Source organism: Paroedura picta, chromosome 8, assembly GCF_049243985.1.
Source record: "Paroedura picta isolate Pp20150507F chromosome 8, Ppicta_v3.0, whole genome shotgun sequence".
Lineage (NCBI taxonomy): Eukaryota > Metazoa > Chordata > Lepidosauria > Squamata > Gekkonidae > Paroedura > Paroedura picta.
Window position 1 is genome coordinate 40215525 of NC_135376.1, and position 26235 is coordinate 40241759.

General features: G+C 40.0%; 1 protein-coding gene across 3 annotated transcripts in view; it reads left to right on the forward strand.

Annotated features, from left to right (window-relative positions):
• Positions 1-26235, forward strand: part of ARMC8 (armadillo repeat containing 8) — a 54920-nt gene that overhangs the window by 19166 nt on the left and 9519 nt on the right. For 2 of the 3 annotated variants that reach the window (XM_077349219.1, XM_077349216.1), the window contains exons 4-19: positions 1265-1407; positions 1490-1587; positions 4958-5050; positions 6237-6296; positions 9577-9657; positions 11494-11569; positions 11667-11757; positions 14327-14387; positions 16124-16324; positions 16941-17036; positions 19244-19326; positions 19633-19714; positions 21592-21678; positions 24041-24133; positions 24645-24794; positions 25518-25613. In XM_077349219.1, the coding sequence (XP_077205334.1) occupies positions 1265-1407; positions 1490-1587; positions 4958-5050; positions 6237-6296; positions 9577-9657; positions 11494-11569; positions 11667-11757; positions 14327-14387; positions 16124-16324; positions 16941-17036; positions 19244-19326; positions 19633-19714; positions 21592-21678; positions 24041-24133; positions 24645-24794; positions 25518-25613 (1591 nt within the window). The remainder of the gene's footprint in view (positions 1-1264; positions 1408-1489; positions 1588-4957; positions 5051-6236; positions 6297-9576; positions 9658-11493; positions 11570-11666; positions 11758-14326; positions 14388-16123; positions 16325-16940; positions 17037-19243; positions 19327-19632; positions 19715-21591; positions 21679-24040; positions 24134-24644; positions 24795-25517; positions 25614-26235) is intronic. The other variant, XM_077349217.1, reaches the window with a different exon arrangement.

Genomic DNA, 26235 nt, shown 5'->3' on the forward strand with positions numbered 1-26235 from the left:
ACAGCTTCACCTGGCAAAATGCCTGCCACCGTGCCGTTATCCTGCCTCGCCGTTCCCTATGTATGCACAGGGGTGGGGCATGCAAGGCTACCCCGGCATAGTACATGTGTGTTTTGAGCTGGGGCCAGGAGGCCTGGGATGCTGCCGGCCAAGGTAAGTGGCAGCGGCCAGGGGAGAGGTGAGGAGGGGCTGGGGTCACCCCTCCAGCTCCATGGAACCTTCAGGGGCGTGTGGTGTCTCTACAGGGACTGGTCGGGGCTGGGAGGGTCAATTATGCACAGCGCCGGCCTGCCCCAGCCCCTGCTGCCACCTGGCATAACCAGGAAGCTGGTTAAGCTGCAGAAGCTCCCGCGTTTGTTTTATGTGGGCCTTCCGTAGCCCTGGGCCGAGAAACGCCTGCGCTGGCAGCGGTGAGTGTTATCGGGGATTTTCCCCGAAGCCCTGCCGCCGCCAGTGCGGGTGTTCTGGCCCATGCATGGGCCCTTGAGGAGATCAGAGCCCTGCCCGAACTTCCACAATTCTGCAGGGCCTGCAAAAGGGAGCTACTCCACCAGGCATCTGCTTGAGGACGACAGACTCAAACATCTGCTGGTCGCTGGAGAGCACCAAAGGTGAGCTGGTGGCAGGGCAGCCCCCGAGGCAGCAACCGGGGAGGAGGACGAGGAGGAGCCGCGGCCTGGTACCGACTGATCCATGGTCCGGTACCGGTCCCCGGACCGGGGGTTGTGGACCACTGCTGTAGAGCATTCAGGAATCCACCTGGATCCATAAGTCTCTGTGGTCTTATTCCACTAAGTTTCTAATATTCCAGCTTAGTTTTCTTTTAGCTATGTAAAATGGCCTATTTCAATGGTGACAAAAATGTATCATCCCTCTGTCTCCTCCTTGTTTTTCTTGCTTTAATGGTAGTTCTCTTATATCCTGTCTTCGTTTTTAGCGCATAGAACAATCAGTTTATCTAATTCTTTCTACCCCCCCCCCCAGAACTTCCTGGACCATATGTATCTCCGCTTTTGTTATCTTTGCCACATAAGTTGCCTTGTAAGTGGCCTCTATTTAAAAGTGTTGGAGTATTCACAGAAAATGCTCTAGAATGGTTGTTACTTATTTTCCTTCCTGTAAATCCTCTTGTGTCTCCTCCTTTCATGTGTCTCCCTTCTGTCATGAAATAGTCAGAATTTTTTTCCAGTTTGGGTGGTAGAATAACTTCTATGTTTAAACTGTGCTCTGAGATGAAGATATTATTCTGTGTTTCCATGTACAGGTTGTTGTACTTGCTTCAGCAAGAGGCCTCCAGCACAGAGTTGAAAACTGAATGTGCAGTGGTGCTGGGAAGCCTTGCCATGGGTACAGAAAATAATGTTAAATCTCTTCTGGACTGCCATATAATACCAGCCTTACTACAAGGTACCTTTACTTCTGTTACTGTGTTGGCTACTTGTCTGTATATTGTAAAATCTAGAAAAAGTATCTTAACTTGTTTTCACAGGACTACTGTCACCAGATCTTAAATTTATAGAAGCTTGCCTCAGGTGTCTTCGCACCATTTTTACCAGCCCTGTAACTCCTGAAGAACTGTTGTACACGGTAAGTTTGTAGACACCTGATACAACTTTTCTCTCATGCAGTAAGTACTGGTTGCTAACGTATTGTGCAAGTTAGTGTATTGCTGACACATAATTACATTTCTCATATGGCTGTTATTCCGTTTAGTATTATAATGACCATAGCTAAAGGATGGCTGGCTTTTAGAAAAGGAAAACATTCCAAGTGCTCTGAAGCACTTTTTACTTCAAGCGCCATTCATGCGTTTCTAAGATAGAATTTTGTGACCCATTAAGAAGCATGTGGCACAACTGCTGTCCGTTGAGACAGAAACAAGTAAGGCTATCTCTCACCTCCCTGTAAATTATATGAGTAACTTTAGTGTCAACATAATCTCAAAATATTGTAGCTAGAAATTATAGTGCAGGAAACATATTAGTGTAAATAATGGGTTAGAATGGTTTCAACCAAATGGTTGACAATTTTTTTGTTGGTTAAATCTTGGAAGATGTTTGCTGTTAAATAATAGTTTATGGCAGTGGTCCGCAACCTTTTTAAGGCTGTGGACTGCCTGCGGTGGGGAGGGCAATCGCCCGGCCGCGCATGTCGCATATGTGTGGCCGCGAATGCACGTTTGCGGCCGCACATGGCGCAAACGTGCATGCACAGCCCTGCTTCCCTCTCCCCCCCACACACAAAAAAAAGCTTGCCAGGCCGCAAGCTAATCGGACACTTTTGCGGCCGATTTGCTTGCAGCCTGGAAAGTTTCTTACTGCGGGGGGGGGGCGGGGAGAGGGAGCCACGGCCTGGTGCCAGGGCCACGGTCCGGTGGTTGGGGATCACCGGTTTATGGGATTAGGTATTCTTTGTCTAAGAATCAGTTTGATTAAAGGGAAGAATGAGCTTGTTTCCTGTGTCTTTGTTCTGTTTGTGCTTCTTTTTGCCTGGTACAGAGGTGGTCCTCCACTATGAAATACATTTCCTTTGGTGTTAGGCTGACCCTGAGTAGGCTAGACCTCATGTGTTTCAAGGAATCAAAAAGTGTCTAGTTAAAAGTTTTTCTGAAATTTTCGAGGTTTGGTTCTGTTTTGTTCTACTTCTTTTCTATTCCCAGAACAATTTGATGAATTAAAAATACAGTTCAAATACAGATAGTTGTATCAAAATCTATGCAAACCACTGTTCCTCACAACATATTAAAATACATTACTGTTCTGAATTCCAGTATACTATTGAAAAAAAAATCATTCTACTTTGCCACACAATTTCATCTGACTTGAGTACAACCATGTTATTTTAATAATCTGATTTAAATCTTCATCCTATCCTATTTATAATTCCACTTATACTAAGGCTATTGGTCTCTTTGAAAATTTGCTCTCTGCTCTGATTAGCATTTGGAGACCACCAAGGAAGCTTAGAGCTGTTACATATAAATAGGCAATGACAAACCACCTCTGAAAGTCTCCTGTGTTGAAACTCCAAAGCTACAACTTGACAGCATTTTCCACCAACAATCTCTTCTTGGTGGGTTTAAAACTTTAGTATCTGTAATCCTTTTTTTGTCTCATACACTTTGGATTTCTTACAAGAGCTAGGATCCTTCGTTGACTGAAATAGCTGTTTGTCATCATTCATTACTTCTGATATCTCACTGTAAGGCATTTCTATTTTAATGAAACTTCATAGAGTCAATAAACTTCCTAAAATGAACTTCCTAAAAATTTTATCGTAATATACATGTGTTCACTATAAAAAAGGGGGGGATTAATGAGGGTAATTCTGCTCCTGGATCATCTTGTTCAACTAGATGACAGCTTTAATAAAGTCCAGCATCCAATTCTGCACATCTGTATTAATGTTTTTAGGGAAGCTGGGGTTATATATTGATATCAAAATTAAGGAGAACCTTTTCCCAATAATAAATATTAATAATTAGTTAATAATTATTAGTAACCTACCTTGAGCCAGCTAGTCTGGGAATGGTGAGCAATACATTAAATTAATAATAAATATTTAATGTGGCATTAACAAGTATTGGCAATTTGTGTTGTATGACAAATGTATAAGAAAATAGCTAAGAAATTTCATTGTACCTTCTTTTGGTTTCTTAAAGACTTATTATCATCAGTCTTGATAATGGGTGCATTTTTACATCTAGTGGTAGGAATGCAAAGTTGTTGAAAGATACCTCTCATTAACATGCTCAATCACTCCTATCACACAAGGTGTATGTTGTGAGGAGAGGAAAGGAAGTTGAATGTAAACTGCTTTGAGACTCTTTAGGTTAGAGACAAGCAGGGTATAAAAATCAACTATTTTCCTCCTTATCTCAACAAGAGCAGTCCATGCAATTCCTTTATAGTAGTTTTGTCTCTAAGAAAATTTCATTAATCCGTTCACCTATTCATGCACATTTATTCTCTGCAACACACAGAGAATTTAAGCTATTCTTGAAGCATTTGCATGGTAATATTTCTTATCTTTGTGATAAAACAAAATTGTAATTGTCTTCAGTACCACGTCATTCTACCCTCTCTTCTGTGTCTTCAGAGTTAGGAACGAGAAAGGGTCGCCATGTCAAGAGTGATGGAAGACTGAACAAGAATTTTCTCTTTCTTTTAAAAGTTATGACCACCTAAGCCAGATCATTACACTAAACCTTTATTGTATCTTGTTTGGTGTTTGAAAGTCCCCTCTGACTTTGCAATCCTGGGCAGACCACAAAAGCTGTACACTTATCAAGCCTTGATGAGCTGTCATATATAGTTAGTAGGCTGCTTGTTTGGCTTGATGGGTCCTCAGGTGCGGAAGCCCAGAATATTTGTGATTTGTGTTTTTCTCTGTATATTTTGTTCTGCTTCTCAGGAATAATATTTTGCTGAACTTTAAAATTCTTTGGAGAAAGGGGGAAAGACCCAGGGAGGCAGTTTAGTTGGGCTTTGTTTTTGTTTGTTTTTGCTTGTGTTACTTAAATAGTTCTGGCCTTATTAAGACTATTAATTAAGTAGTAAATAGTAGTAATGCTGATACATGAAACTATGAAAAAGGAAGGCAATTAAAGACAATTCTGCTTGGAGACTCTGTTGATTTTTAAGCATTTAGCAAATGCTATAATTTGTTTCCAAACTATGACTTAGAAATACCAATGTCCAAAAGTCTGTAATGAGAAACGATGGTGTTCTCTGTGGTCTGATAATACTACTGTATATTGTGGTATGAGCTAAGCCTTTGTATTGAAAATATGACAGCTGAGTATACTTCTAAAATCTCTCATTAAATGCTCAGATAGAAATAGTCTAAGCCTCTAAATTTAGAGCTTTAAGTTGCTTCCTTGTGGAGAGGCTAGAAAAGGGCATTGCTAGTTTTTATATTTTAGTTTTAATGTTCAGTTTCTTCCTTGATTTTCTAGGATGCTACAGTAATTCCCCACCTTATGGCACTGCTCAGTAGGTCTCGATATACTCAAGAATACGTATGCCAGATCTTCTCACATTGCTGCAAAGTAAGAAAGCATGATTGTTCTCTACAGGGGTTTTCCCTTTTGACTTTCATAATAGTTAAGATAGTTGTTGTTTTTGAGTGGAAATAATAGGCCATTTGCAGTGCAATCTCATTTTTCAGTTGAATGCAGGGTGTCTATGATTTTGCTCATTAAAGAAAATGGGGTGAGGCTAGACATATTAAGATTAGTTTAGCCAGAAATATCACAGCATGGCTGCAGTGAGCTCAATGAAATCGTGGGTTTTAATGAGCTCACTGAAGTTCTCGAATCAGAGCAACATGAATATTGTTTTTTTTGTTAGACCTGAACAGAAAAACACTGAGAGGGGGAAAAGCTGGGGCAAACGGCTGAGATGCAACTCAGTTGGGGCTTTTTAAAGTGCTCCCTTTACATCTGACTGTCCAAAAGAGCTCTCCAAACAGCTGGTCTTGTAGAGTGAACTCTCCCCATAAGCTCTACTGGGCAGCCCATTTAAGACTGGACTACCTAACAGAGTGTGCCCAGGAGCTAATCCCTGCAGGCTCAGCTGCACAGTCCAGTTTAGATTGGAGTGCCCATCTGAGCCCTCCCAGGAGCTGATCCTGCGAGGAGTGTGAGAGGGAGGGAGCCATTTTTGGAAACGCCTGGCTTCACAATATAACTTCTGTGTGTTCTGCTGTTCCGCTTGATCAGAAATAGCTTTGGGAAGTACTTGGTTTCTCAAACACTGGTTTCCAAAGCTCTTGATATAACTATCTGCCTACTTCTTGTTAGGTCAGTGTATTGCTGGTGGTGGGTTGAAACAGAGAAGATAGTTTTGCCTGTGAAGTTCATGGCAGGAATGAGGTTTAAACTCATATTGCTTCATGACTGCCTAACTGTTTCATAATGATTATCCTATGGTATCTCTTGGTCTGACATGTTTCTGTTTAAAATGTATATAGTGCTGTGTTATAGAAAAGTGCATCTGTCTTCTGCATGCTTGCTCAATACACAGTGGCAACTGGTACTACCCATTATATTAAAATATTGGCCATAGGCTAGAGTTCAGTTTCTGAGTTACTCTCATGTTTGGGAAAGCTTATGGGGGAGGGATGGTGGAACTGCAGAGAGACTTGATCAACAAAATAGTGGGGTAAAAAAAGGCAAACTTGAAATTATATTTGACTTTATTTTTTTTAAATATCTTTTAATATCTGTCCTTCAGCTCCGACACTGGCATAGCTGCGGCTTTAAATCTTCGCCTCAGCCACTTCTATGTGCCAACGTAAGTTTTTATATATAATAACAGTATGTCACTTACATTTTAACTAGGTTCATGTATTACTAAGTTAAGCTCTTGTAGCATGACATCAGACTTTTCGCTTGAATTAGTGTATATTTGTGATTTGCTAATAAAGTAATTTTAAAATGTTGCTCTGATTTGGAGCCACTAGCTGAAAACAAGGCAGAAACAATCTTGTGAAGCAATAAATATAATATAGTCAGATGAGCTAGAAGGGTCATAAAATATAAAGGTAGGGGAATCTTGTCAACTTGCAAAATAGGACACAAGGGAGCAAAAGTGAATGGTATGCTTTCCCATCACACTGTAGATGTGTGTGGAAAATTGTTAGTTGATTAATTAAATGGTGGAATTCTCTTGCCTTAAATATGGTATTAGTTTGAAGTTTAGGTATTAGAAATCAGTAGCACCTTAGAGATGAACAAGATTTTAAGAGTATAAGCTTTTATTTCCAGCTATTATTAAATAAGATAATTCATTACTTCCTGAGCATAAAGTGAAACCTTTCTCCATGTTCTGGCATGTATTAACCTTTTGGGCAATATTACATGCTGCTGGTTAGAAACCAATGATGGAAGTAGTCTGAAGAAATTTTCCCCTTTCCTCACCAGTCCCTCCCCCATAAAGTCACTTGTGTGAGTTGGTTTCCCCTTTTGAGTAATGCTTCATTTTTTTAAATTATTATTATTTAATTTTTAGACCACCCTTCTCCAAATAGGTCTCAGGGCGGTTTACAACATAAATAGTTAAAACACAATAAAATCCCCATAAAAACTCCAATTAAAATCAACAAAAGTTACATATAACATATAGCGGCGGTGGTCACAATTCTGATCTTAGTTCAGCCTGGTGGAGAGAATAATTGCTCCCAGTGCAGCGAGCGCCGTGCTGCGGCGGGGAGGCACGGGCGCTGCAAATATGCAGGTGTGGCAGCTCCGCGCCTGTGCGTTTGTGCTTGCCAGTGCACTGGCGCCGGTGCCCGCGCCTCCCTTTCAGGCTCAGTCCACAGCAGTTTTGCAGGGTACACAGGGAAACCCCCCCCCCCCATTTCTGGGAGTTTAGATGCAGCCTATAATTTGTAACTTGCTGGATCTGCTCTTGTCTGATTCTGGCAGCTATCATAGTAAAATAAAGAAGACTTTACATACTACATTCATATGGAACTATTTAAAGGATAAGTGAATGTTCATAATAACTGGGCATTTGATAGAGTGTGTATTTTTCTTCAAGGTTTCTGAAATGAAAAATGTAGAACTTGTATGGCTATAATTTGGGCTAGCTTTAAGTCTATGGTTTGTGTTCTGTTGGTTGGAGAGAGAAGGGAATGGACAATAGAAAGTTAAATTAACTGAATAGTTGACAGTGACAAAAGACTTTTAGATCTTTTAAAAAGAGATGTTGATTGGAAATAGGGCAAACATCCAGGTATCAATTTCAGAAAGAACAACCAAAGAGAAAGAATAACGATAATAGTTTACGAGATATTAAACTCATTTAAAAGTTGTACATTAGCAACAAAAATTAAAACATGATTGGACTTGAGTCTTTCAGTTTCTGATTTTTACAAATATATTTGTTCAAGCAGATTAAATCTAATAGTCAGTGTTTGCTAGATACCACGGTATGCCCCAATAAATATGTACTTTTCCCTTTGCTGCATTAATTCAGATCATCTATTTTCCTTTTCATTGCTATAAGATTCCTAGTCTGTATTTAGGAACATGGATTTATCATTTATTTATTCTATTCATTCAATTTATATACCGCTCCTCATTGTGATGTCTTGGGATAGTGTATATAGAAACAAGGTGCATTGAAATATTTGCAACAATATGAACAAAAAATTAATAGTCATTATATTTCATGCAACATCAATCAAATTTTAGAAATATTGTACATTTGGATAGTTACAGCAGTTTAGAGAAGAAAACAGCAGCAGCTAGGGAGTTGCCTGGCAATGGGACCAGGTTGTAGGGAGTTGCCTTCTTCCTTCACCAATTATTTCTGCTTCCTTCATATCTTTACTTGAGCTTAGTATTAGATAAGTAGCACCCTAGACCTATATTAGTCTAGTAGCACCTTAGATCTGGGTGGACTAGTTGGTCCTGAACTTGTCAGATCACAGAAGCTACCTATGAATGTATCTTGCCTTGAAATCCCCATAGGGGCACCATATGTCAGCTGCAACATGATTGCACTGTCCACTGCCATCACCATAGAGGCCATCAAGATTTTCAGGGTATAAGCTTTTGAGGGTCAAAGCTCCCTTCATAAGCTAAGAATTGGAATGGAGATCTGAAAGAGAAGACAGAGAATGAGGTGGCTGGATGGAATCACTGAAGCAGTTGGTGCCAACTTTAATGGACTCCGGGGAATGGTAGAGGACAGGAAGGCCTGGAGGATCATTGTCCATGGGGTCGCGATGGGTCGGACACGACTTCGCACCTAACAACAACACACTGCATTAACCTACAAGTCTTTGCAGCTGAGTTTATCATCACTGCTTCTGATATTACGGTCCTTGAATTTTTGAAAACATATATAGGAAAGTTGCCAGAAAACAATTCTGGAAGATATTTGTATTTCAAAATGGGAATGCACACATTGCCAACTGGGCAAGATCCTTGCGTAATTTTATAGGTCAGTCAGACCTTCCGAGCATTGCCAAAACAAGTTACTGAAATGTAAGTAGGAAAATGACCAATGAGGTTCTTTCTTCAAATCCGCCTCCCAAGATGTATTCAGGCAGAGAAAATGGGCTGCTAAGAATGTGTATCTGCTACAGGGTACAGCATAACCACACTTTTATCCTCCATCACTATTGCTAGAACTGACCTCTGCCGGTAGGGCAACGCTGAGAGTCTCCTTTCATAGCAATTTCCATATTTTAGTTTTCAAGGCAACTCTGATATGGCAGGAATTGGTAATCCAATGCATGGTAGACATTTGGTTATATTTTTAAACTGAATATGAGTGGAACTTGGGTTGCAAATCATTCATATTGATACATATTTAAAATACACTGCTGAAGGGCAGGTTTAAAAAGATCATTTTGATTTAATGAAACTGAAATGTATTAGGTACCAGACTTTAACCTGAAATAACTAAAATTGCTGGTTTGAGAGGTGTAATGAAAAAAAAAACAGCTCTGGTCTAAATGATAAATAAACATTATCAAATCTTGAAAAGCAATAATACTCTAATTGTGTTTAAAGTACAGCAATATCTATGTTCTCTTTGATATGGCTTATTATTTTTATAGGGTCCTGATCATCAGACAGTCCTATTTAACCATGGAGCAGTACAAAATATTGCTCATCTGTTAACTTCTGCATCTTATAAAGTAAGGCATTAATATAATCACTTAAAGTAAGTTCTTTTGAAATCTCAGTGCAGCAACATCATTCGAGAGAAGATTTAATTATAGGCATGCATGCTCTTCCAGTGGGTGGGGGGAACTTCAGGTATTTCCATTATGTGAGACTTCCAATAAGGAATTTTTTTTGGGTGGGCAGTGAAAGAAAAATGGAAGTGGAATATCATGGAAGAGTGAAGGGAAAGGAACATCATTTCCAGGGCAGCATATTTATCATGGAGTAATATTCATCATTGGCAAACACCTTCAAAATGCGACATGAAATTTGCATCAGAGAATTCAAAATGCAGACAAATTCTTTCAAATACAGTGACAAATTCTGTCAAAGGCAATAATGGATAAAACAACTATATGCTCCAAAACTCTCATACTGAGATGCTCAGTTTCTGTCTTCATTAGGCAGCTGATCTGTACACTAGCTTGAAGTAAAAAAAAAACTGAATTTCTGACCAGCTCTGAGAGAACTGAGATATAATGTTTATGTTTTATTAATCATAATAATAATGCTTAACTTTTTGGGCTAAGCAAATACTCATGGCATATTAAAAGACTGTAGAAATCTTAACTACTTCTGTGTCCTAACATACCATGCAGGATCTCCCATCCCTTTCTAAGTCACTTTTGGTTTCACCATGTAAAAGAAAAACTTGTCATAGGTAGTACATTAGAAACTATGTAATGATTGCTCACTAGATAATTCACTGGATCAAAATGTTCTGCAAGTACAAATATTCCAGTTACATTATTCCATAATGGAGTATGTTCTAGTCGAACTATTGTGGTCCCTATATTTAAATTTTGGCAAACAGAAGCTAAGTGGATGCAACTGGGGTTTCCTGTTGTGGGCTCAGAAAAGTGCATTTTCCCCATGCACTTATTCTTTTACTAAGTGGCAGTGTGGAGCCTCAGGTGCCATTATTTTTGCTTATTAGTCTCTAAATTTAAGCATCTTAGCCCAGGTCTCAAAATTAGAGGTACTGATCCTTCCTTAGTTGTAAGGGGAAATAATTGCCCAAAGATCATCAAGGAAAGAATGTTAATGTTTATTCCTGTCTTGAAGGCAGAGGAAAAAGAGCTGATTAACAAGGCCATCAGCACTGTAGGTGGAAGGAGTTTGTCATATTTATCCCCACATCAAATAGTCAAGTACTAGTCTCTCTGAAGCTGTGCAGACCAGCTGCAAATATGTTTTTATGTTTTGGTTCTACTATACCTTCAGAGAAAATTCTATCCATGTATGTACAAACAAATCTGCCTCCCTCCTGTTAAGGATTGAGCAGCCATCTGAATAACCACAGTTCCTTAAAATGACATGTGAACACGAGTAGTAGTTGGAATTCGGAGCTGGGAGCGGTAGGTTGGTTTGAAAAGGAGAGCTGGCAGTAGATGAAGGAAAGCTGGAGCTAGTGGCAAATGAGGAGCAGGGAATGGGATTATCCTCTCTCATGTAAATCCTTGCAGGCCTCCACTTAAAAATGTTAACAGTTGGCCAAAGGGTTTTTGCTGATTGAGAGGGGAGTAAACAAATGAGCAAACATGTCTTAGAAAAATCAAATTGCACACAATCAAGATTCAGAAGCATAATAGAGAGGGTCATATATGTTCTAGCATTTATCTGTGACTTCCCCCTTCCCTCTTGAGAAGCATGAGTATAGTCTCATTGCTTCTTAAGGATGTTATACTATGGACTTTCTCATGAATGTCTAGCACATTTTAAATGAAAATTGGTATTGTAGCTTTCATGGAGTATGCATACAACACAAATATACATACGTTGTAAATATAAATGCCGTGTATCTACAGGTTCGAATGCAAGCACTGAAATGCTTCTCGGTTCTAGCCTTTGAAAACCCCCAGGTATCAATGACTCTTGTAAATGGTAAGCCGAAAGTTCCACTAATAATATGTAGATCTACAGTGTAGTTACAATTGAATTATTTCCTGAATTGTTTTTTTCTTTCTTTCTGGGTTTGCAGTGTTGGTTGATGGAGAATTATTACCACAGATTTTTGTGAAGATGTTACAAAGAGACAAGCCTATTGAAATGCAGCTCACTTCAGCCAAATGGTAATATTCTTTAGCATCTAGAATGAGAGAGAATCACAGTTGTTTGATAGATTTAATTGTTCATGTTAATATTGAATTGGAGACAGTTACAAGTATGTTACACAAATATGTAGACTCATCCCTGAATGCTAAAACCAAGTTAACTACAATATTCATTTATCAACTTGCACAGTTTTTGCGACAAACTTTTTCTTACTCCCTCCCTTAGTCTGTGGTTGTACAGACATATAATAGAGACACAAGTACAACTGTTCACCTTCACCAATTGAATACACCAATTCCATTTTGGTTCTTCACAAATTGTAGATCTTTTCCCCTTATTTATCTAGAGATCCCCAATCTTATTGAGCTTGTGGGCAGTTTTAGAATTTTGAAAACCTGGAAAGGGCATCACCTGAAATGGCTGCCATGGGGTATAGGGCTAATCCCAAATTGTTAAGAATACGTAAATTAAGCATCATTCTGCCATGAAGTCAGTTGCTTCTGGGTTCTTCTGAAGCAATGAGGTAGAAAAAAAGCCAGGGTTGGCTCTTTGCTTTGGGGAAGGAGGAAATAGGCACCAGGAGAAATACTGTTCTTAAACTCTTTAGTAATCTCATAATAGAAGTGGACACAAGCAGGGCTAATTGACGGTGGTGTGAATCCTCAGTAACACTTTTCAAGGTCACTGCATGGTACAGTTAGTCTTACCGAACCCGTGTGTTTTGTAGAAATGTGTTCAATTATTTGCAGTGAATGGTTGGAAGTGGATTTCTGCCATGCTCTTAAAACACAGTACCATTATTTAGCCAAAAAGCAGAAGACCATGAATCTAATACAGCCCCCCTAAAAAAACAGAAGACTAAAGAAAAAAGGATAACCTTGAATTTAATTACCCCAGTCTCATACATCTTCTGGCATGTGCCATAAGGTGCAGAAGCAGATAGACGAGCATATCCCCTTCCACAGCTGAACTGCTGAAGGAGCCTGGCAAACTATCTCTTGGGGAGGATGCTCTACTCTACCCAATATGTTTTGCAGCCAGCGAGAAAACACAGAAGAAGAGAGTGGCGTGCCATAACTCAGCTGGTGGGGGACATGTAACCCCCCCTTCTGAATGCTCCTTGTGGTCTTACCAGCTAGCTAGTAAAGGCTAGGCATGCTGCTTTCTTTGCCATAGTATCTCCTGGCCAGTGCATGAAGGCTCCAAATGGAAGATGGCTCCATTCTTGCAAAGCCAAAAGAGAAGGGAAGGTTTTCTTCCTTTCCTGTTTTCGTGGTCTTTGCTTCCCCCCACCTTTTGATTTCTTCCACCATTTTTCATAAAATCCTTCCACCTGCAGTGTGGCTGCCCAAAGTCAAACACACAGGGGGATCGTTCAGTAGCATGCCAAGGAGCCAGGCAAGTGAGTCTGGACTTGTACAGATTCTCTCAATTTAAACTAGACTTTATTTCTACTAGGAGCCAACGCAGGGTATTGTAGAAGTTGGGATTTAGGCACACTAAGGAAAATAAAAATTAAAAAAGGTTTTAAATTAAGTATTCACAATCTAGATTGCACTTAATCTGTGTGGATGCAGGTTACCCTCACCCTGGTGTATCAGCATCCCCGTTCTTCACCATTCCCCTCTGTCATGGCAAAGCACATACTCCTCTTGAGTTCCCAAGCAAGAAGGAACCAAGAAGGAAAAACAGAAGGAAGCCCCAAACAAAGGAACAATCCCAAGCAAGAAGGAAAAGCAGAAGGAAGCCCCAAACAAAGGAACAATCCCAAGCAAGAAGGAGCCAAGAAGGAAAAACAGAAAGGAACAATCCTTCTTTTCAGATCTCACCTCCATGTGTGTGTGGGGGGGAGGCTTCAACTAGTGTGGGTGCTATGCTGTGGGCCTCCAGCCTGCCAGACCTGCACCCACCATTCAAGAGGTGTTAATGTATAACAGGGGGTGTATTATCTTTCCCAGCTTGAAAGGTTGCCCTGTTCTTCTCCTTCCTAATCATGAAGATGCCTGGACCTCTTTCCATCGTTATAATTGTCAAGGCATCTCTCCTCCCCCGTTTGCCTCTCATCTCACTAAATGGGGTAAATGTCTGTCTTAGCTGCACCAGTCAAATCTCTGTGGGAAACTTCTAGGAAGAGAAAAAGTGTTCGGTTCAGGTGAAGAGAAGTGACAACATCTAGCAGTGGAGTTCAAAAATATTGGCACTACAGCAAGAAATAGTTTTCTTGGGAGAGGGATAAAATGCATTCTAGAACACACAAGACCCTGCTTTTCGGCCACATGAAGTCGCCTGAAACCTACGGAATTGCAGCTTAAGCATGCTGTTCTTTGTTACTGTGAGGGCTAGAGAGGCTCATATCAAATTCTACACTAAATAAAAATTGCCAGTTTATATGTAGATCTTTTTGTAATGGGAAATGTAGATTATCTGGCTGTTTGACCAATTCTTTGTATTTTATAGCAAAAATCTACTTCTACTTCTTGACTATTGCTTAAATTGTGTGAAGTATTCTCTTTCATTTAATCTATTCTCCTGAGCTTGTTATTATCTGAATACCTGAAAGTTGACAATATTGATGTTTTGTTATAGCCTTACTTACATGTGCAGAGCTGGAGCAATCCGCACTGATGATACCTGTATTGTATTAAAGGTAAGTGGATTAAAGGCAAGTTCTGTGATGGGTTTCTTTGAGGGACTGAGAAGTGACGTCACTTCTGGGGTGTGGCGGGGAAGGCGTGGCTGGCTGACATCCCTTCTGGCCTGGTTCCAGGTTCCCCGAAGCCTGAAAAAATATTTCAGGGGTTCCTCCAAGGTCGAGAGGTTAAAAAAGACTGACATATACGTTACCAAGGTGCACACTGAGTCATGCACTCTGTCACTAAAATCAGTGTTTCTACTCAGGAGTTGAAAAACAGATAATAAAACTGCGTTTCATGGCAGTAATGATTACTGGAAGTGCTGAGTCTGTGTTTATGGGAGCTGCATTCTTTTCAATGTGGATTACCCATTGGCATTTACGCAAAGTCAGCAGTCATATGGTCCATGTGAAAGCTCTTTTAAAATAGAACCTCTAGTTTGTGCACAATGAATGTTCATTGGCTGAGGAAAGTGTTCTCATTAAATGACTAGATTTAATTAACTCTCTTTTCAAATGGTTTTATGAAGTGATTGCCTTGGGTACAAGGTGATCATGGAAATGAGGTGGTCTTGGTCTTATTCCTTTGGAGGATCTGTAGATTTTCTTTTTGCTGTTCAATTAGGAGTGGTGTTCTCTTCCCTTTGGCAAATTAGTCCACTTATGGATGGGTATGCTAATCTGAACAAACTCTTTCTGCTCCTTTGCATTTCTAGGATTCTGACACTGCTTATCTCTAAAGCCATTACATTGGTTGTAAGAACTAAGTGAAGGATTTACACCTGCATTTTTAGAAAGACCATTCTCCTTTTTGTCTTCATTTGATATAACTATCCAGTTTATCTGGGTTAAATAAGAATCTGTTTGATGTGTGTGCGTTGTGTGATCAAGTCACATCTTATAGTGACCCTATGAATTAATGCTCTCCAAAAAATCCCATTGTTAAAAGCCTTGCTCTGGTTTTGCAAACAGGGCTGTGACTTCCTTTATTAAATCAAGGTATCTCAATACTTGCTTTGTATCGGACATCTCGGTCCTGAGATGGATAGCCGAGGTTAACCCGATGTTGGAAGCTAAGCAGGGCTGACCCTGGCTAGTATACGTCCAAGGAATACCTGCGTTGTGATGCAGAGGCAGTTGCAAGCCACCTCTGAACATCTCTTGCCTTGAAAGCCCTATGAGGTTGCTATAAGTCAGCTGTGACTTCACCGGAAAAAATAATAAGACAACTTAGAGCATTAGAACTTACCTAGGCTTTGACTTTGTAAATTGTTGGTTCTGTGTAGATAAGTTTACTGTTTCTTGCATCTAGTGTTTTTTTTTAAAGCCATTGAACAAGGTAGCTTTCTATTCTAGTCTGCCAAATTTTATGATGGTTATTATAAAGAAATTACAAGCCATAACTGTTTTTGTTCAGTGATAACTTTATTCTACAAAGAATGTTAAGTCAGTCTCAAATCTGTTAAGTCAGTCTCAAATCATGAAATTATGCATACTTTGGTTCAAGTAAGGGGTTATTAACATAAATCAGTTCTGTGCAGGATTGTGATTGTATGCCATTTCTTGAAGTTTATATAGACTGTCACAACATCCAAGGAACATTTGTAGCATTGGCTGTTAATAAATATTCACTTGTACAGATGCCTGTGTAGATTTTTGAAAAGCCGTTTGATTAGGAAAAGATTGAACATAATTTAAGGCTTACAGATAGGTGGAAAATAAATTGATAACTTTCATTTTGCACCCTTCAGACATTACCATGTTTGGTACGGATGTGTTGTAAAGAAAGGCTTCTGGAAGAGAGAGTAGACGGAGCAGAAACTCTTGCCTATTTGATTGAAACAGATGTCGAACTACAAAGAATTGCCAGTATTACTGACCACCTTATTGCAATGCTTGCAGACTACTTCAAATATCCCAGTTCAGTGAGTGCCATCACTGATATAAAAAGGGTAAACTTTTCTAATTAAATACAGACCCTTCCAAAAGAACAAGAAAAAATGGCTAAATTATAAAATGTATCCATGTATTTGGAGCTCGAATTATTTTTACTGAATATAAATGTAGCTTCAGATGTGTTCCCTACTGAAGGAAGAGAAATTCACAAGGCTATCTTTTTTGTTATAATTGTTTGTTTTTAGTCCCATGCTAGGTATAACACTGAAGTACTATTCTGGCCCATTGTTGATGAACAAAGCTGAATTATTGTCATGAACAAAGCTTGAATGTATTTGTGAACGGCACAAACATGGTTGGTTCTCAAGTTCATTCCTCCTCTCCCTCTTCTTTCTGCCCACCCCATCTCATGCAGGATATTGAGATTGAAGACTAAAATACTGAATCTCTCTGCTTAGTTATGATGTCCGAATGCAGACAGTTTATCAGACTGATATTAGGTTTTATCCTAGTGGTTGAAAATTCCAGTTAAAAGGGATGATAGAAGTAACCCCCCAAAACATATTGTTTGCAAGTACAGCCTTGTTTTTTCTGTTTGTTTTCACTCTGGTATGAAAAATATCTCTGCATTTGCAAGTTAAGGATAACCTAAATTGCCTTGTTTTCTCATAGCTTGACCATGACTTAAAGCATGCACATGAATTGCGCCAGGCTGCATTCAAGTTGTATGCTGCACTTGGAGCAAATGATGAAGACATACGAAAAAAGGTGAGTATTTAAATGAAATGTCCGGATAATCCTGGAAGTGATAAAGCAATTCTTGCTGTCTTGCTACATAAATAAGTTAAATACTAAAATTTCCTTTTTATCACATAGAATCATAGAATCATAGAGTTGGAAGGGGCCATACAGGCCATCTTGTCCAACCCCTTGCTCAACGCAGGATCAGCCCTAAGCATCCTAAAGCAATCATTTTATTTCCTTATTAAGGTGCAAAATTTTGATTCTTTCTATTCCTGCCCATGTTTGAGTTCATGATCTTCTGAACTTCCTTTCCTTTTTTTGATCAGAAGGAGTCCTAACAGTTAATATTCAGGAACTTGTGCAAGACAAAGCTAGTTTTTCCTAGGTTATAGAGTCTAATGTAGACCTTTCTGTTTTAAGTTTCAGTAGCTTTAGCATGTAAGGTAAAGGTAAAGGTATCCCCTGTGCAAGCACCGAGTCATGTCTGACCCTTGGGGTGACGCCCTCTAGCGTTTTCATGGCAGACTCAATACGGGGTGGTTTGCCAGTGCCTTCCCCAGTCATGACCGTTTACCCCCCAGCAAGCTGGGTACTCATTTTACCGACCTCGGAAGGATGGAAGGCTGAGTCAACCTTGAGCCGGCTGCTGGGATTGAACTCCCAGCCTTATGGGCAAAGCTTTCAGACGGCTGCCTTACCACTCTGCGCCACAAGAGGCTCCTCCCAGCTTTAGTATGTAGACATATACAATAAGGATTATTGTTGTCAACAGCTAATTGGCAGAGATGCTATCATTAAACATTCTAAAGCAATGCTGGATGCTATTGGCAGCAAGTTTGAGTTGGAGCCCCCTTACAGTTGTGATCTGTTCTCTGAAAGCTGCAGTTGCCTGTAAAAAAAATGCAAGGGAGGAAGTAGAAGCTAGACATCTGTGCCAGCCTTGTCCACAGAGAGAGGGTGTGCAGATGGCTCCGGCGGGGGGGGGGGGGGCTGGTTCTGCCCTGAGATCACCTTGAATGGGAGGGTGGGCTTGAGGGACATCCAGCTACATGCTTGCACAGCATGTGGCTCCTGGGCTTCAGCCAGGATGGGAGGGTTGGCCCTGCTCCATAATCACATTGTCTGTCTGCAGAGAGGGGTAGGCCTGGGGGTTGCAACCACCCACAACTGTCCGGGTGGCTCTCAGGTCCTAGGCAGAGTGGGAGGGTTGGCCCTCCTCTGTAATTATGTTGTGTGTCTTTGGAGGGTGGGCGGGCTCAGGGACACACAAGCACCCCCAGCGATATGGGTGGCTTCCTGTCCTTCCCTGCCCTGTACTACAGTGACCTGCTATAAGGCCCCTTCCAGACAGGGCAGAGAAGGTGGGTCCTACTTTTATCCTGTTGTTGGGAGAGGATGGGATCAGCCAGGGACAGATCACAGTAACACTACATGAGCTATCTGAAGAATGTGTGGCATTTTCCCTCTTATAAAAACATAGCACTGAATACTTGATAAAAATTAATATCTCAAATAAAAAATCTAACACAAAGGGAGATGTGTGGTTTGTGTATAACAAATAAGGTATTCTCTTTGGGTCAAAAGTACTAATTAAAATTAACTTTTAAATGTGAATATGGTTAATATAGCAAATAATATGTGCAGTAGGTGTGTTATAATTTGTGCAAACATGTAATATCACATATGGATGCATGTTAGCAGATGCTGGCACTTTTGCCATAGAGTATCTAAGCCTCCATTTAGAGTATAAAAGAAAGTATCCCTAACAGATGGATGAAGTCTTTTTAAGAATGTAAAAATGTTCTGCGTATTTCAATTTCACAGAAGTAATCACACAGATATTGGGGTGGAGAAAAACAGTTTCTATCTTGCAAAGGCATAATTGCATTGCATTCATATTGCTCTGTTATAGCTTTTAGCCAATGAGGTCAATATGGTAGACACCTTTTGAGGTGTTTGAGGGGTTTCATTATTCTTAGGACTAAACCAAAATCTCCCCACGCCCCAATTTTCCTACTGTGCCGAGTCTGAAACAGGGTGAGGGCAGTGTTGCTTGGGTGATTTTAAATGGGAAAGTGAAAGGGAGCAGACTGAACAAAATAAAGAAGTGGGAGGAGGCTTTCTGAATTTCTCCCCCACCCCTGTTTCCTTGGGTTGTGAACTTCAACTCACCTAAATATTCTAAAAAGGCAGCTCTTTCAGGAACTTAAAGCCATGATCTTTTCCCTCAGATCATTGAAACTGAAAATATGATGGATCGGATTGTGAATGGCTTGTCTGAATCTAGCATCAAGGTGCGCTTAGCTGCTGTCAGGTATGAATTGACTTAGTGAATACTATTGTATCCAGTAAGTTTAATTAGACTGTTTTGCACTTTATTTGCTAGGAAATGCAGTAATCTAATCAGAATATTCTAACAGTGACATCCTGAGCACAATTATACCCTTCTAAGACAATCGACTCTGATTGGGATGGCTCTGTAAATATCTGGGCAAAAACAGTGGCTTATAAAGAGAGATGTAATAAGTCCTTAACATTGTCACTTAACTGCATTAAAACTAGTTTTTTAGAAAATACTTAGCAATGTTTAGAGCATCTCATATATTGTTTTTCTTTGCAGATGTTTGCACAGTTTGTCACGATCTGTGCAGCAGCTTCGAACAAGCTTCCAAGATCATGCTGTATGGAAACCCTTAATGAAGGTAAATCACTGTTTCAGCAATTTTACTAGAAGTTGAATCATTATGGTATAAATTGTATTCCTTTTAAGACAAATATGCAAAATTTTAAACTTTTATGTTGCTATATAGTCACATTAGTTGTTGAACAAAGTAATAATTTCTGTCTGTCCTCTACTATCATAGTTAAGAGGTATGATTCAGTTCCTTTCCTCCTGGCTTTCTTCCACACTTGAAAAATGTCCAGAAGGTGATCAGTTGTGTGCGCATTGCTTCTGTGGGGTGTGAGAGCATTCAGATCATTGTCTTATGAAAAACAGTCATCCCTATGGTGGGGCTGGCTTGTCTGCTAAAGCTATTAATTTATGTTCACAAAATGTAATACCAACTGAATACTAGTTTATGAATCATAAACCTTGGTAGGATTACATTCAAGGTGAATTCTAAAGAATGGGTGTGTTGGGGAAGGACTACATGTGGTTTTGTTTTTTTAGTAATATAATCACCTGAATGTTCTGTCATTTGTCTCACAGATGTAAGAACATAATAATCTTCTAGAAAATTTATAAAATCTGAGTTTAGCTAGGAAATGGTAAGATTAGCATCATGCCTTATAGCTGAGATTCTTAATACCAAGTAACCTGTCATTTTTTAGGCTTGTTGTAGATCATGGGTCCCTGATTTTGCTAAGTCTGTACTTCCCTCAAAATTCCAGAAGGTAGTACCACAAGAACCTACTGTGGGTGTTGGGCTAGTGAAAAAATTTGTGATATCATTAGCCATTTTTACTCCCCATACTGAAGACATACACTACTTAAATTTGGGGAAGAGATGCTGTTTGGTTTCAGTTTCCAAAGAGATGTGAGGGCTTGTTCCTTGAGCAATCCCAGAGGGACGTTTGCAAGCTCAAAGAGATAAATAAACCAGGCTGTGCTGTTGACCAAGCTGAAAATGCAAAGCTGTAACATGCCTGACAGAATGAGCTTGGCTAAGCAGTCACTTGGTAAAGAGTGATATGAAGTATCCTAGCTCCCCCACCCGCATTTCAAAATTATTTGGATTTTATTCCCAAAACTCTAGAAGAAATACCGGTGGTTGTGGTTTTTCCAGGCTCTGTGGCTGTTATCTGGTAGTTTTAGTCCCTGACCACTACCAGACCATGGCCTCACAGCCCAGAAAACCAACAACAACCGGTTGGCTCTGGCCTTGAAAGCCTTTGACAGTTCAAGAAGAAACACTATCTTCTGTGGCTAGAGTTGAAGATCATGGATGCAGCAGTGGGATTTTTTAAAATGCCATGTGGTGATGATGGTGAAGGACTCCTTCACTACCACTGTGTATAACTAATACTTTCCTGTAGAGGTATTTTAGGCATGCGTGCCTTTTATGTGTCTTCAGGCTCTTCCTAATAGCAGCATCCCTGCATTGAGTTGTCACCAGTTAGCAGATGAAATCACTTGGAGAAAACAGAAGAAGAATTGTGCTGTCTTGAAAATCAGTCTGTCCATGACCATTAAGAGGAAATGCACTTCAGCTCAATGTCTGGATTGAGGAGTACGAGTTTCCACCTTACTTACGTCCTGACTTCCACCAACACAACAGGCATGATATGATGCTACAACATTTCGAGGGCTTATTTTGTCTTCCCCCACTCCAGCTATCCTAGTACAGCTGAAGAATCCTATTTTGGAGGTGGAAAAAATATGACACCCATGGAATCAACCACATACACAGTCTTGGGGACATTTTTGACTTTCAAGTGGGGGCAAGGTGAGCCGAAATGGAGTATTCAGGTTGTGAACAATGGTAGGCAGCATAGGAAGTTTGGTTAGGCATTTGATATAAACAGGATTGTCCCCTTGTTATATTGATAGTTTGTATTCATTTTTTTCTCCTCTTAGGTTTTACAGAATGCTCCTGATGAAATTCTAGTGGTAGCATCTTCAACTCTATGCAATCTTCTCTTAGAATTTTCTCCAAGCAAAGAGGTTTGTTTTTTATCTGAAAATATACTTGTGACTATCTGCAGGATAAGATTGGAGGCTGTGTTGACTGCTACCTAGGAGTTCTGTCTTGGGTTTGAAATTCTTTTAATGCTTCCCAGCTTTCTGATTTTCATAACTATCAGCAATTTTTTCTTTCAAAATAGTGGTGAACTCAACATAGATCAAAATGTTCTATTGACTAGAAAGTCCATCCCTTGCCTGAAACCTTCAGATCACCATTTAGCTACTGCTGTGACATAAGTTGAGTGTTACTTGTGAACTGTCTGTCTGATGTTTTTCTTCAGTTCCATATAAGTCAGTGGCTGCACTGGGGGTAGAGAATGCAAAAATGTACCAGCACAATCCTGGTATAGTGATTGGAGTCTTGGACTTGGATCTGGGAGATTGAGGAATTGTCATTCTGCCATGGAAGCTTGATGAATGACCTTATGCTAGTCACGAACTCTGTTTTACCAATCTCATAGGGTTGTTGTGAGGAGAGAGGAATGGTTGTAATCCAGGGGTAGTCAACCTGTGGTCCTCCAGAGTTTGCTGGCAGGGGCTCATGGGAATTGTAGTTCATGAACATCTGGAGAACCACAGGTTGACTCCCCCTGGTGTAAGCCACTTTGCATCCTCGCTGTTGGGAAAGGTGGAATATAAATGATATAAATAAATGAAAGAAATTCTTGCCATTTAAGAGTAGCTTGTTCCTTCTCAAGAATAACAAAAGAAGCCATGAAAACTTCCTCTGGAAGCATATTAGCACTCTAGGATGGCTATTGAGAAGACTCTTCTCCTTGTAAAGGCTAGTTATGCCTCTGGGTAGATATCTAGCTAAATTTAAGGGGATTATTTTCTGTGTCACATGTATACACCTGAGCTTTTCATATAAATGTAATGGCCTTAATCAGTTGCATCTTGTAGTCTTTTATTGCATTGTTTACAGCAGGGGTGGCCAAGCTAACTCAGTGTAAGAGACACACAGACCAAACTCCAGATGTTTGAAAGCCCCAAGACACAAGCAGCTATTACACATGTTTTTTATCATCAAATGATAACCTGCAGGATACTCAACTGGATCTGCAAATAGAATCTGCTTTGTTAGCCTTCTAACAAAGAAAGAGTGTACCCACATTTTGCATCTTGAAGGTGCCATTGGACTCAACGTTTTTCTGCTGCTTCAGACCAAAGCAGTAATACACCTGAATCTATCTTCAAAGAAAGTTCTAGGCTCTTAAGAGACATCATAAATGAGGCTTCTGTTTCTAGCTACATAAAGGCCTTAAACACTTGTATCCCAATCTCTTGCAAACTCACCCTATGCTCTTCAAAGAACACCTAGAGCAGGTGCTGAGAATTTCACCCCTTGGGATACAAAAGATTTCTCACATTTCCAGAGGCCTTCTTCCAATTGAATTTTTTAAAAGATGTAGGATATTTAGAAGAGGATGACTGTCCCCATACTCTTTCTGCTCTCTTGCTCTTTCTTGTGGCGGCCACACTATGTTCATGGTCAGGCGCTCACTCTGCAGAAGGAGATCCAAGCAACTGGACAAGGAGCACTACCAGCCTCCCCAGTCACTCACCTCCAACTTTACAGCACTTTCTTGGATCTCATTCCCTCCCCAGTGCTCCTCTCATACACCCTGTGGGCCCTTTTGTGCCTGGGCTTCTGCCGTGCTTGGCCTCATGCTCTGCCTCCCTCTGGCACTCAAGGTATCTAGCTCCAAAGGTGGTGCTTTTAAAATTACACCTCCCACTTCAGGTTGGAGAAGCTCTGCTCCAGGCGCTGGGAAGCCGCCTCACCAACTACTTATCGTAGCCACACATGCTCCCTCCCCTAGCCCAAGCTTGAATAGCCATTTGGCTATGCCCTGAGCTAAATAAAATGGTGCACTAAGGCTAGTGGGCTGGCAGGGGACTGTTTTATGATTAGGGCTATGGCTGTGTCAGGAGTTACAAAGCATGTCTGAAAACATGCAGTTCACAAGCTGTGGTTTAGCCATCCTTGGTTTACAGATTTGCTTTTTCAGTAAGAATGTAGGATACACAGCTTGTATCTGATGAAAGTCCATGAATGATTTCGCCATAATAATCTATTATTCTGTGACTACAAAGGAAAAAAAAACATTTGCACCTTAAAGACCATTGAGGCTACCTGAACTGGCCTTTGAAGTATTATATTCAATATTTCTTACATATGTATTAAATTCCTTTTGCAGGTCGCTTAAGCAAGTTCTAAACCATTATGTATTCTGTGGTCTGAGCACTTATCTAGCTACTCTTCTTGTACATGTGTAAATTTTCCAATTTTCAGTAGAAAACTTTCTTCCTAATTGAGGTTTTTCCTCCCCCAATATAGCCTATTCTAGAATCAGGAGCCATAGAACTCCTCTGTAGTTTAACCCAGAGTGATAATCTTGCCTTGCGAGTTAATGGAGTTTGGGCTTTAATGGTAAGTATGCTTATTCAGTGGATGGTGTTTACATGCATATTGTACCCTGTCTGTAAAACAGTACTACAGCAGTATTGAAAATGAAATGATAAATCTGTATTTATGGAGAGTTTCAAATGCCTTATGCACATACAAGTCCTTGACAGAAATTTCAGTGTAATAAGCTGTATTTTAATGTAGTAATATTGTTAACAGAATTACACCCTCATAAACCAATTTACCTCAATGAAGGGTGTAACTATTTAGTATTGCACTGTAAATTACATATACCATAAGTAATTTTTAAAATGAGGTTAAGTGAAGAAATTTTAAAATGGGCAATCTGTAGAGCTCTGGGAAATGTTCCAGGAGTGTATAGAAACTTGGTGCTAAGAAATGTTCATGACACACTGGAATTGGTTTACATGCTTATATACAACAGATGGTGGCAGCTTGTGTAATGAAACTTGACCTTTTGTGAAAAAATATTGGGATGACAGCAAATACAAGATTAGTTTTCTCTGTCCTTTAGAATATGGCATTTCAAGCAGAACAAAAGATCAAAGCAGATATTTTACGAGGCTTGAGTACGGAGCAGTTATTCCAATTATTGTCAGATACTGATGTAAATGTACTAATGAAGACATTGGGACTACTTAGAAACCTGTTGTCTACTCGTCCAGTAAGTAAAACCATGCTTTCTATGTATGAAACATCCTGATCCTACAATCTTTGTATAATTATTTATAGCAGTTCTCCTTTTTTAGCCTTAAAAGCTGCTGTTCATCTCTCAGAGGTATATGTAGAATACAATTATGTCTCTTTCTCAAATGCTCTTCCATGCCAGTTTGGTGGAGTGGTTAGGAGTGTGGACTTCTAATCTGGCAAGCTGGGTTCGATTCTGCACTCCCCCACATGCAGCCAGCTTGGGTGACCTTGGGCACTGATAAAGCTGTTCTGACTGAGCAGTGATATCAGGGCTCTTTCAGCCTCACCCCCACCTCACAGGGTGTCTGTTGTGGGGAAAGGAAAGAGAAGGCGAATATAAGCTGTTTTGAAAAGCAGCATAGAAGAACCAACTCCCTCTTCCTCCTCTTCTTCCTCTTCCTCCTCTTCTTCTTCTTCCTCTTCTTCTTCTTCTTCCTCTTCTACCACCTCTCAGTTCTAGATACTTCTAGAAACTCATCTGTCATTAATGTAACTTTTACATATGATCACCCATTTAAGTCAGTAGATAACGGCTCCTATTTGTATGCTTTTGGTTTTTGTTGATCAAGAACTAGATGTAAATTTAAGCTAATTTGTTTTGTTATTCTAAAGGAATTGTTCACTGGATTTTTTCTTTTAATATTTTAACCTTTTGAAATAAGTGGTTTACTGATTTTATTTTTATAACTTTTGACAGCATATAGATCAGATCATCAGTACTCATGGCAAACAAATCATGCAAGCAGTGACCCTCATTCTGGAAGGAGAGCACAATGTAGAGGTCAAAGAACAGGTATTGTGTACTGTTGTATTACATAAGTATACATATGCATTAGTAGTACAAGTAGAACTGTAGAAATTTCTATGCTAAATTAAAATACTGAATTCTGTGCCAAAGTAATCAAAATTCTATAGTTAGAAAACCTCAGTTTGGTAGTTTATGTAAAGAAAACATATCAACAAGGGGTCTAAGAGGGGACTGTTCTGTTGCTGCTATGCAGGCACTGTCCCTTCCTGGCCCCTCTTTTTCTGGTCCCTTCCACTGTTTTGTTTCCCCTGCCATTATTCCTGCTACTTCCCTTTCCAGCTTGGTGTAGTGGTTAGCAGTGCAGATTTCTAACCCGGCAAGCCGGGTTTGATTCTTTGCTCCCCCACAAGCAGTCAGCTGGGTGGCCTTGGGCTCGCCACAGCACTGATACATTAATAGAATGTGCTAATATATAACTATGCTGGTCTCTTTTTCCCTTGGGTGACCTTGGGCTCGCCACAGCACTGATAAAGCTGTTCTGACTGAGCAAGTGATATCAGGGCTCTCTCAGCCTCACGGGAAAGAGAGGAAAGAGAAGACAATTGTAAGCTGCTTTGAGACTCCTTTGGGTAGAGAAAAGCAGCATATAAGAACAAACTCTTCTTCT